Source organism: Adiantum capillus-veneris, chromosome 17 (assembly GCF_014529385.1).
Source record: "Adiantum capillus-veneris isolate H3 chromosome 17, ASM1452938v2, whole genome shotgun sequence".
Taxonomy (NCBI): Eukaryota; Viridiplantae; Streptophyta; class Polypodiopsida; order Polypodiales; family Pteridaceae; genus Adiantum; species Adiantum capillus-veneris.
The window spans coordinates 117,415,870-117,427,713 of NC_140947.1; the positions used below are offsets into that span (position 1 = coordinate 117,415,870).

At 45.8% G+C, this 11,844-nt stretch overlaps 1 protein-coding gene across 1 annotated transcript; it reads left to right on the forward strand.

Moving 5' to 3' along the window:
* Positions 1-530: 530 nt before the first annotated feature.
* Positions 531-1,212, forward strand: LOC147437950 (uncharacterized). The gene is given in 2 exon segments (XM_086486035.1): positions 531-1,142; positions 1,144-1,212. Coding segments are annotated over 2 exon segments (681 nt in total).
* Positions 1,213-11,844: the final 10,632 nt, after the last annotated feature.

The following is an 11,844-nucleotide window of genomic DNA, read 5'->3' on the forward strand; positions in this document are numbered from 1 at the left end:
CCCCTGACCACCCTTCTCTGTCAAGCCACAGTCGCTGCAGCGTTGTCCTCTGTCAACCCGCAGCCTACGCCGCCCACTGACGTCGCCAAGCAATAGGCCCGTGGTAGTAGCGTCCAGCCGCCGTGCCACTGCAGTCACTTCCCGTCCGCTGCACTCGCCCGCCATCGTGCCACCCTGTGTTAATGTGTGTGTGTGTGTGTGTGTGTGTGAGTGAGAGAGAGAGAGAGAGAGAGAGAGAGAGAGAGAGAGAGAGAGAGAGAGAGAGAGAGAGAGAGAGAGAGATGAAATGAAATGAAATGATATATTAACGTCTTCAAAAGGTCAAAATGACCTATGAGACCAAACCGGAGAAAAAAGTAGGGGATCGGAGATTGATAGGGCAAATTTTAACGTGAAAGAGGGGAGGGATTCAGGCGGCGTTCGAATTTTAGTTTTCTAGAGAGAGAGAGAGAGAGAGAGAGAGAGAGACAATCTTGCTCCACGCTCTATCCTAACTTATCCTAAATAACCTATCATAACTTCTCAGAGTAATGGAGCAAGCCCTTACCTCTAGAGGAGATTCGTTGGAGGTGGTCTTTTCTACCCCAAAGAGAGACCAAATCAACAATGTGCGAAGTGCTAAGCGTGTTGCCCGAGGGGGGGATGAACCTTCAAAGAGGAAAATTGCAGATGGATCATCAGAGAGGCAGATTGCAGATGGGCTAGGTGCAATCCGCACAATATACTCCAACATTCAAGCCTCATGTGAGAGAGTGGAGGCAGCACATGTTTCCTACAAAGAGAGCATTCACGGGTTGAGCCATTTACAACATGAGCAAGGGGCTCATCTTCGCTGCTTAGAGGTGCAGATGCAAGTACAGATCAGTGATGTTTTGCAGCAACAAAACTCAGTGCAAGTACAACTTTCTGACATAAAAAGCAACCAGGACAAAATCATGAGTCTCTTGGAGATGTCTCTTCTTGAGAACAAACCTGACAAGGATGGCATTGATTTAAAAAGCATTGTGTTTGAATTGCGAAGCACCAGCAACAAATTGATTGCCGTAGCAATACAACATAATACAGGTGTATATGAAGTCAGGTCTATCACAAACAAGCTCAATGCATTGGTGTCGACCAATTGGCCCAAGAAGGGGCTTAATGTGACTGGAGATATTCCATCGAGTTCAAAGCAGGTGGCCCCTCACAGGAAGTGAATTATATAATGGATGATAATACTCACGTCTTTCTCATTTATAGGCTTTGTGGATCTACATGTTCTTCTCTCTCATTTATAGGCTACTATGGGGATCTACATTTTGGGGGTCTATCTTATGTATGTAGTGGATGGATGATGAGCTCTCTTTTCTAAGTGTTTTTGCCATTATGTCTCTTGAGTCACACCCCCTCTCTCTCTCTCTCTCTCTCTCTCTAAAATTGTGGCCATAACATGTTGAAAGAAGTGATCTCCAAAGTTGTGTTATGCACCAGCTCTCTCTCTTTCTATTAGATCCTCTCTCCCTCCCCCCCCTCTCTCTCTCTCTCTAAGTGGTCATGCTAATTTGGGGCACAAACTCCTCTCGCCTTCTCTTTCTTGCCTCTTTCAAGGTTTATAGATTCGCCTCTTTCAAGATCTCTCTCTCTCTCTCTCTCTCTCTCTCTCTCTCTCTCTCTCTCTCTCTCTCTCTCTCTCAGCTACTTTTCGGAGTGGTCTCTGTGAAAGAAGTATCCCCCCCCCCCCCCCCCCCCCCCCCCTCTCTCTCTCTCTCTCGATATATATATATATATATAAAATTGTGGCCATAACATGTTGGATGAAGTGCTCTCTAAAGTTGTGTTATGCACCAACTCTCTCTCTCTCTCTCTCTCTCTCTCTCTCTCTCTCTCTCTCATAGTTTCCATACATGAAACGTGAGAGATGGAGATAGAGAGAAGATCCACTATCTCCTAATTCTCCACATTTAAGATTACTTATAAGAGTTCTTTTTGGGACAGATGGCTATTTGTCCGAAGGTGTTGATGACCGGTTTTCGAAACCATGACCGTGAGAACCACACCCTAAGGAAGGGAAGGCTTATTCCCAAAAGAGGAAAAAAAAAAAGCTCTTTATCATTCACCATACCCCCCCCTCTGCCAGTTTGGCCACACATCTCTCCATTATCGCCAGAAGACGAACCCCTCTCTCTCCTACTGCTCGGCTCCGCCAAATATTCCCTCTCTCTCCTGCTCCACCACTGCATCAGGCGGCCCGGTGGGCGCATGAGACACCTAAGCCTCTGTCCACACCCCAGCACCGGCGGGCCGCCACAGATATGATATACTCTCTCTCTCCCTCTTTCAAAGATTCTCATTCTCTCTCTACTTGTCCACACCCCAGCCCCGGCGGGCCGCTACATTATATTCCCCCCCCCCCCCCTTTGTTTCTTCCCCAACCCTAGGGAACCATCTCTTCCCCCCCCCCCCCCCCCCCCCCATCTTCACCTAGCCCTGAATCTAGCTCTCTCTCACCCTCTCTTAGAAGCGGTCCCGTACACCTTGAAAAAAAACTCTCTCTCTCTCTCTCTCTCTCTCTCTCTCTACCTCACCCCCACCCTCTCTCTCTCTCTCTATCCTCTAAACTCCCACCCCTATCCTCTCACCCCTCCCCTCACAATCTCACACTCCCCCTCTCTCTCCCTCTTTTTCCTTGGTGGGAACCACCGCTAGGCCACTAAGCACCTCTCTCTCTCTCTCTCTCTCTATAACATTATCTCTCTCTCTCTCTCTCTCTCTCTCTCTCTCTCTCTCTCTCTCTCTCTCTCTCTCTCTCTCTCTCTCTCTCTCTCTCTCTCTCTCTCTCTCTCTCTCGGTGACTACATTCCCCCCCCCTTGTCTTGCCCTCTGTCGGCTACGGGCCTCCGGGCCTCGCGCTCGCCCACACCCGCCTCGCGCGCTCTTGGCCATACACAGCCACACACCACCCCCCCTATCTCCTCTCCCCTCCCTCACCACCTCACCCCACCCTCACCCCCTCTCTCGCGCTCTGTAAATAGCCCGCAGGCGGCCCGTTTTCACCCCCTCTCTCGCGCTTTGTACACCAGCCCGTAGGCGCCGCCGTGATGCAACACACATACACATACGCACACCACACACACGCACACGCTGTGCACCCACCCCCTCTCTCACTCCATCTTCACCCCCCACCTCTACGTCGCCAACCGAAAAAAAAACTAAATATATAAGTATATATTTATATACATACACCCCCCCGTTCCCACGCACGCTCACGCACACATCTATACATATACACATACTCACAAACACGCACACACACTTATACACGCCTATACACATACATATTTGCATACACATACACACACACACGCATATACGCACACTCACATCATAAAAGAAGAAGGAAATCCGAACGACATCGACAAAGAAAGAAGGCGGCCGAATCACGCGACACCAACAACAAAAAGAACAAAGGCGCTGAAGGCATGCCTCGGCCAACCCCGAAAAGACGTACGGGCTACACCGAGCACTGGCAAGCCACCATTCACCGGTATCACGCAACCTTGACACCATTTTCAGTAAACCGTAGGTTATCATTATCATTTTTCTGTTTTCACCCAAGCCTTGTAAAATTCCCAATTTGTAAATTTCCTCTCTCTAGGTGATGGTCACAAAGGCCCACCTAGAGGTTTTCATTTTTAATAACTCCCAAGACAAAGCAAGGGTCAACCACACCGGGCCCACCACCTTGCTTTGTCTTCCCGATTAGCTTACCCTAATCAAACCGGGATTACCCTAATCCAAGCAACCAACACCTATAAAAAGGGCACTAAGAGGTCACTATTGGGGGGGCAGTTCATGAGAGGTCAGCACTTGGTAGAGTTTTAGTGGGACGAATTGACACTATTGGCGTCACGGGGAGGGGACTTGTGTGATGGTTTGTTTTGGGAATTGCACCATGTGAAGGGAGCTACGTCCACCTCTCAACTCCAATGGTCGATGCACACACACATACACATCCTTGGTAGCAAGTTTCGCATCATCGAGTCGTCTTTAGAGAACGCACCAAGTAGATGCACCATCTCTTCTCCCTACCTCTCTATCACCACGATGTGCCACCTCGCCGGAAGGAGGGTCGTTTGTAAATACTACAACAAATAATTCTCCCTCACACCCCCGAGGGTTTTCATCATTTGTCAATGCTCTCTGTGTGTGTGCGTGCGTGTGTGTAAGTTTGCGGTGTTCACATCACCGTCGTCTGCGTCCTAACCGCTCAAAGCTAGTTGGTGCCCCCTATTCGCTTTATCATGACCGCCTCGAGGCGTGCCATCGGCTCATGGCGTCTTAGAGGCCGTTGGGGTCCGTGTCTCGCTTTGCTCCCGTCATTTGGTGCACCCACTGAGGAGGGCTTCTAAGAAACCTTCAGTTTATAATGCTGAAAGTGATGCACGCCATCAATCATGGACGAATGGCTGAAGGAATTTTCTAACTGGAGGATGGAAGAGGAGGAGACTAAGGAGGCACTAGTCGCCTTCATCGAAGTACTACTACCACGCTGTAGTGTCGTCAGTATTCAAGAGGTAAGCTCCCCATCTCGTGTTGCTCGTTCTAACCACAAGTTGAGAGCATAAGGTGGGAGGTCTATGAAGTGCCATCACTGTTGTCAACCAAAACACACGGTCAATGAGTGCCAGCAACGAAGGCAGCGAAGGGGCTGAAATCGTCTACATCGACATTCACCGTGAAGAAGTCATCCACATCAAAGGAGGAAGGAAAACGGTAAGTCCTCTCTTCCCTAAGGAAACTGCAATCAAAGTTATAACCTTTACTCCAAAATGGCCTAAAGGGGCTGCTCGAGCCAAAGGTAAGGAAAGGTTAAGCCACTCTGGAAACACATGACCCCAAAGGGAGAAGCATCTGGCCAAGCAAGTGCTTCAAGCTCAAAGAGCCGGGTCGTACCCAGCTTGCCAAAGAGGAAGTCATCCGAAGCTAAGCGGCGGAAGGTCGCCTACCGATTCGCACGACGCATGCGAGTACTACCAGTCCACTTCGACAATCTTGAAGAAGAAGTGGTAAGAAGGTTTCCATGCCCTAAGGAAGAGTGGTTCTGCTACTGCTCTCGCTGTTTTGGAAGACGGGTAGAGGGTCTTCCTCCTCTCCCTGTACAACTTATCATGAAGAAGCTCTCCACCACAGGTGAAACCCAGTGGGCTGGAGACGAGTTGCAGCTGAATGGAGTGGAATTCATGCAACACGCCGACTACGATAATTATTTGCAGTCGCTGCTAGCCAAAAGGCTGGGAGTGGTCAGACGCGTCACCATCACCCCGTACGTGCTAAGCGACGAAGGAAAGGTAGAGCCCATGAAAGGTGATGACCTCCTGTGGATGTGTCGACTCATCAACACTGGCACGGTAAGAGTATAAGTAAGTACTCCACCCTCTGTGCATGATGGAAAATGGACCGACAACATTCCCGTTCAGATTCCTGCATCATATGCATGTGAATATCTATGTAGATAGGAAAATCTTCTACCAACATAAGATCGTGTACCTATTTGGTGCGGCGGTGCTAGGAGAAATCCTTAATTCCCCAAACCCTATCATTCTCCCCATATTGGATTACCACCATTCCTTTAATGTTTCTATCTTTATCCTGTTTTAATCTATCCATCCAACTTTGTAAAAAGCCGCTATGAGCTGCTACTGTTGTTAGTATAATATTTTTAAAAAAAATTGTAATTTCTTGAGTCACTACCATGGCAAGTGTTTCTTTCCCCACGTTCAATGGAAAGAAGGGAGAAGATCTCACCACCGACTTTTTGGATGATTTCGACATTGCTTGTGTGGTCTCCAACAAAGATGACGACGCTTCACGACTTCTAATTTTTCTTCTACTAATGAAGGTAGAGGCCAAGTCCTGGTACAATGCATTGCCCCAGGCTACCAAGAATGCATGGGATGTGTTATGGGTTGCCTTTGTAAAGAGGTTTGGTGGAGGCACAACCTCGGAGAAGCTATGGCAGCTACTGACGGAATTGAAGCAGGAAGGTCTGCTAGAGTATGCCACCTACGACTCCAAATTTGTGGACTTATGGGAGAGATGGGTTGCCTCACTGGAGGAAGGCGAAGGAGCACCTAATGTCCTAAAGAAGGACCGTTTCATTGCTGGTCTGTGGTCGTCGCTTAGAGAGAAGGTGAAGGTTTCCTGCAACATATGAGTTGGCAGTAGAAGTAGCCCGCCTTAAAGACAAGAACTGCGCATGCAAGGAAGAGTAAATGAGTCAGAGGAAACAAGCTCGGTCCGACCAACCCCAGTGAATGCAACAGCCAGTCATAGAGCCCAATCGCAAGAGGCATCAGAGGAGCAACAAGACCTGCTGAGTCGCATCACTACCCAACTAGAGAGTTTATCCGTGCATCTGGTGCAGCAAGGGCATGCATCTGTCAGAAATTCAGAACAAGGAAGGGGACAACAAAGGCAGAACCAAGAGTACCAATGCTGTAGACATGTAGTAGTGTTAGTGTGTATACGCGCTTCACCAGGGGCACTTTTCTCCCACCGGGTTTTTCCCCCTGGACATCCGGTGTGAAAGGACACCTTATCTCTTAGGGTTTCATATAAGCTTTGTTGCTCTGAGTTTGTATACATTATTATTCCAATACAGAGAGAGAGACTACAGAGATCTCGTACACAAGCTATGTGTCTTCTCCTTCTCCATCTTCTTCCTACTCTGAGTTGCTGTCTTCCTTCTGTTTCCTGTTTCATCATCTTCAACAATTGGTATCAGAGCGAGGTGATTTCCAGAGCCTCTACTTGCGTTTTCGCGTCCGTGCACGCAATCACAGTTTTCAGGCAGTTTTCGGAAAATTTGCTCGTGGGAGCATCCTCGACGTTCCGGGAGTATTCTGATCAGGCGACCTGCGGATTTACCCCCCTTTAGAAGCCGTTCGAGCCCTCAGAATTTTGTTCTGAGCAGCGTAGCAGAAGTTACTTTTCGGAGGCGTTTAGATCAAGAGGGTGTGCTTTTTGACAGATTTTCTTTAGGTAAACAGTTCTTTTGGGAAGCAGCTTGTCTTAGCTTTGTGATGAGATTTTTTGTAGAGTTTTGCTTGCATTGGAGAGGAGATTTGTGAATCTCTTGGAGGTTCTTTTGCTCTCTTGTGTGCATCTACAGTATGGCTCAATCTACGGAGAAAGAGATTTTTGGTGCGTTTACATCCGAAGACAAATTGGATGGTACCAACTATTCTCTTTGGTCTTTTATGGCCAAAAATGTTTTGGTTGGTAAAGGATTGTGGGATTATGTATCTGGAGATGAAGTTCGTCCAGGTAGCATTGCACCTGCCACGCCTGGTCGTGGTGCAGCTGTTGGTGCAGGACCCTCACAAGTCACTCCAGAGCAAAAGAGATGGGATACTAAAGATGCACATGCTATGGATGTGATTGCCTTAACCATAAAGAGGACAATCACACCACATATCAGATCTTGCAGAACTTCTGAGGATGCTTGGAACACTCTGCAAGCTATGTTTGGAGGAAGAAACGCTGCCATAATAGAGTTTTTGAAGAAACAACTTGACAAAATACAGATGGACGAAGGTGACGATATTGTCGAGCATCTTACAAAAATCAGGGATCTTAAAGAACAATTGCTTAGCATTGATGAAGTGATTCCAGAGAAGGACTTGGTTTCCAAAACACTCAATTCACTACCACCATCTTATTTGACTTTTCAGACTTCTTTGACTCTGTCTTTGTGAGCTAATCCTGACCCTCTTCATTTTGAAGAGTTAGTGGCTTTGCTATTGCAGGAGGATCAATCATGTAAGAACAAGTCTTTACAGGTGGATGGTATGGATCATGCTCTTATTGTACAGAACAAAAATAAGGGTAAAGAGAGTGCTCATCACTCCAAGTCTGGTGCAGGACAGTCTTGAGAGAAGTCTAAAGGTGATTCCGACAAGTCCAAGAAGAAAGGTAAATGTCACTACTGCAAGAAACCTGGTCACTACATTAGTGAGTGTAAAAAGCGAATTGCTAAAGAAAAGAAGAAAGAGTCAAGTTTGGTTGTTTCAGCTTCTAGTGATTCTTCTACAGCTAAAGAAGAGTCTGCAAACTTTGTGCAGAATTCTTATGCTTTTGTAGTATGTTCAGATTTTTCTGCTTACAGTGTTGACAATACACAAATGATTTGGTACTTTGATAGTGGTGCATCCAAGCATATTACTTCAAGGAAGGATTTGTTTTGTTCATTGGATGCAGCTCTAGCAGGAAAGAAGGTGACATGTGCAAATAATGCTTCTTATCCAATCAAAGGCGTTGGTAAGATTTTGATTATCATTTCAAATGGTTCAGATTTATGCTTGCCAGATGTCTTATATGTTCCAGGGATCAAGAAGAATTTGTTGTCTATATCCTCTCTTGCAAAAACTGGTCTTCGGGTCATTTTTGAGGATGACAGATGTGTTGTACGAGATTGAGAGAATGGTGTTGGGTGTATCCACTCAAAGCAAAGTCAGACGTGTTTGCAGTTTTTCAACATTATGTCGCCATGGTTGAAAATGAAACAGGTTGCAAAGTACAGACTCTTCGTACCGATCGAGGAGGTGAATACATGTCAGGTGCATTTAAGGATTTTTTGGGAAAGAAAGGCATTAAACACCAATGCACTATGCCATACACACCACAACAGAATGGTGTTGCAGAAAGGAAGAACAGGTCTTTAATGGAGACGGCTAGATGTATGCTCAAGGCTAAGAGTTTGCCTCATAAGCTATGGATGGAGGCAGTTGCTTGTGCAGCACATGTTTTGAACAGGTGTCCTACTCGTGCCTTGAAGACCATTACTCCATATGAAGCTTGGTATGACAGAAAACCTTCAGTCAGTTATCTTCGTGTTTTTGGTTGTCTTGCTTATGCTCACATCCCTCAGCAGTTACGTGGGAAGCTTGATGATAAGGCAATCAAATGTATATTTGTGGGGTACAGTAGTGGAAGTAAAGGTTATAGACTTTACAATCCTGCTACAAACAAGATTTTTGAAAGTCGTGATGTAATTTTTGCAGAAACTACTGCTCAACCTATGGTTGCTTTTGATGTACCTCATATGCAGACACATGATGTATTTGAAGGTTTGCTTCCTTCTTTTGTGGAGAATCAAGAATCACAACAGGTTGATAATCTTGATCAATCTTTTGATCAGCATGTGACACCTCATGATGTAGAGGAAATTGTGCGTGAAGAGCAAGAAGTTCTCAGGGAAGAAAGAACCTTGCCTAAATGGGTTCAGAAAACTTTGCAGGATAGCAAGTTGGATGCCCCGTTGCCACGAAAAACACGTGCTGGTACTACTTTTGGCAGAGAGCAAGTAGATTTGTCTTGCTTTAGCACTCTTTGTGATGCAGATGAGCCTGATTCATTTGATCAAGCTTTAGAGTGTGTTCAGTGGAAAGATGCTATGCAGCAAGAAATTGATTCTATTCATAAGAATCATACATGGGATCTAGTGGACTTGCCTACAGGTAAAAAGCCTATTGGTACAAACTGGGTTTTTAAGGTAAAAAGGAAACAAGATGGTACTGTTGACAGGTACAAAGCAAGGCTTGTGGCAAAAGGCTATGCGCAACAGAAAGGCATAGATTATGATGAAACCTTTGCTCCTACTTCTCGTGCGTCCACAGTTAGATCACTAGTTGCAATTGCTGCTCATCATGGTTGGAAAGTGCATCAGTTGGATATCAAAACTGCTTTTTTGAATGGTGATTTGCAAGAAGAAGTTTATGTAAGTCAACCAAGTGGTTTTGTTGTAAAAGGTCAAGAGCAAAAGGTATGTAGATTGCGTAAAGCTTTGTATGGTCTCAAACAGGCTCCAAGAGCATGGTATGAAAAGATACATACTTATTTGATTGGCCAGGGATTTCAGAATAGTCCAACAGAAAGTACTTTGTATGTCAAAAAGAGAGATGGAGTTCTCATTATGCTAACACTTTATGTGGATGATATGCTTCTTACAGGCAATAGTGCAGATGAAATTGAAGCGTTTAAAGATGCTTTGAGAAAAACCTTTGAGATGTCTGATCTTGGTTTGCTACATTATTAATTGGGTATTCAGTTTGTGCAATCAGAGGATGGCATATACATGCTGCAGGCAAAATATTTGCATAAAATTTTGGACAAGTTTGGTATGCAAAATTGTAAACCAATCTCTACACCCGTAGAAACTGGATCAAAGTTGAGCATGCACGATGTTGGAGAACCTTTTGATGTACATACTTATGCAGTAGCAGTTGGTTTCTTGATATATTTGGCAGGCAACACTCGTCCAGACATTCAATTTGGGGTTTCACAAGCAAGCAGATTTATGCACAGCCCAGGTATGCATCATTGGCAGGCTATGAAGTGCATACTTCGTTACCTTTCAGGTACCCCTAATCTTGCCATGTTCTTTCCAAGGGGGGATATGTATGGAAAGCACAGTTCTATGCAGCTTCTTGGTTACAGCGATTCAGATTGGGCTGGTGATTTTGACACACGACATTCCACAAGTGGCAATTGTTTTTTCTTGGGAAATGCATGTATATCTTGGCTAAGCAAGAAGCAACCCACAGTGGCTACATCAACTTGTGAAGCTGAGTACAGGGCAGCTTTCACGGCAACAGTTGATTGTGTATGGATACGCAGGTTATTGGCAGATCTTTGTGAGTGTCAACAGGCACCCACTACCATTTTCACTGACAGTCAGAGTGCTATGGCAGTTGCAAGGAATCCAGTATTTCATGCAAGAACAAAGCACATAGAGGTTCACTACCACTATGTCAGGGAAAGGCTACATGCAGGGGAGATCACACTAACTTACTGTCCTACACAGGATAACATTGCAGATCTATTTACGAAGGCGTTATCACGAGAAAAGTTTGAAGCTTTCCGAAAAGCTTTGGGCTTACTCTCATACACATGATGATCTGCTACCTTGTACGGATTTACACTATCACTACAGGGGGGATTTGTAGACATGTAGTAGTGTTAGTGTGTATACGCGCTTCACCAGGGGCACTTTTCTCCCACTGGGTTTTTCCCCCTGGACATCCGGTGTGAAAGGACACCTTATCTCTTAGGGTTTCATATAAGCTTTGTTGCTCTGAGTTTGTATACATTATTATTCCAATACAGAGAGAGAGACTACAGAGATCTCGTACACAAGATCTGTGTCTTCTGCTTCTCCATCTTCTTCCTACTCTGAGTTGTTGTCTTCCTTCTGTTTCCTGTTTCATCATCTTCAACAACTGCTACAATTGCGGGGAAGACGGCCATGGTATGTACTACTGCGCACATCCAAGGAAGCAGAATTTCAATAGAGGGGGGAGACAGAATCAGATCTCTCCGCCAAGGGCAAGACCACCACCACCCAGGCAACCAGGGCTAATCCCACCGATCCAGATCCTTCGACCACCTGCACAACAACCACCACCACCACAACCTCTCATTCCACCACTACCACCACCACCTGCATATAAACCAAGAGGTGAGTGTTATTAGCTTGGAGGCTAAAGGGAAGGCAAAGGTAGAAGAGTCAGTTTGAGAAAAGCACAAAGGGAAAGCAAAGGTAGAAGAAGTGGATGCTATGGGAGTGAAGCGTGCCAGGCACGAGGAAGCCTCTCAAAGAGAATAGAAAATGAAAGGGAAGGCCGAGTCTAGCAAGCAAGCAGCTAACCGCGACGAAAGATAGACATCGTGGATTTCTCACTAGGTGAGTATGCAAAACCCTATGGCTTAGTTAAGGATGTATTGATGCAGGGCCCGAAGATAACTTGGCCCCAATTACTCCACCTTGCACCAAGAATGAGGAGGCAATGGACAAAAATGGTGAGT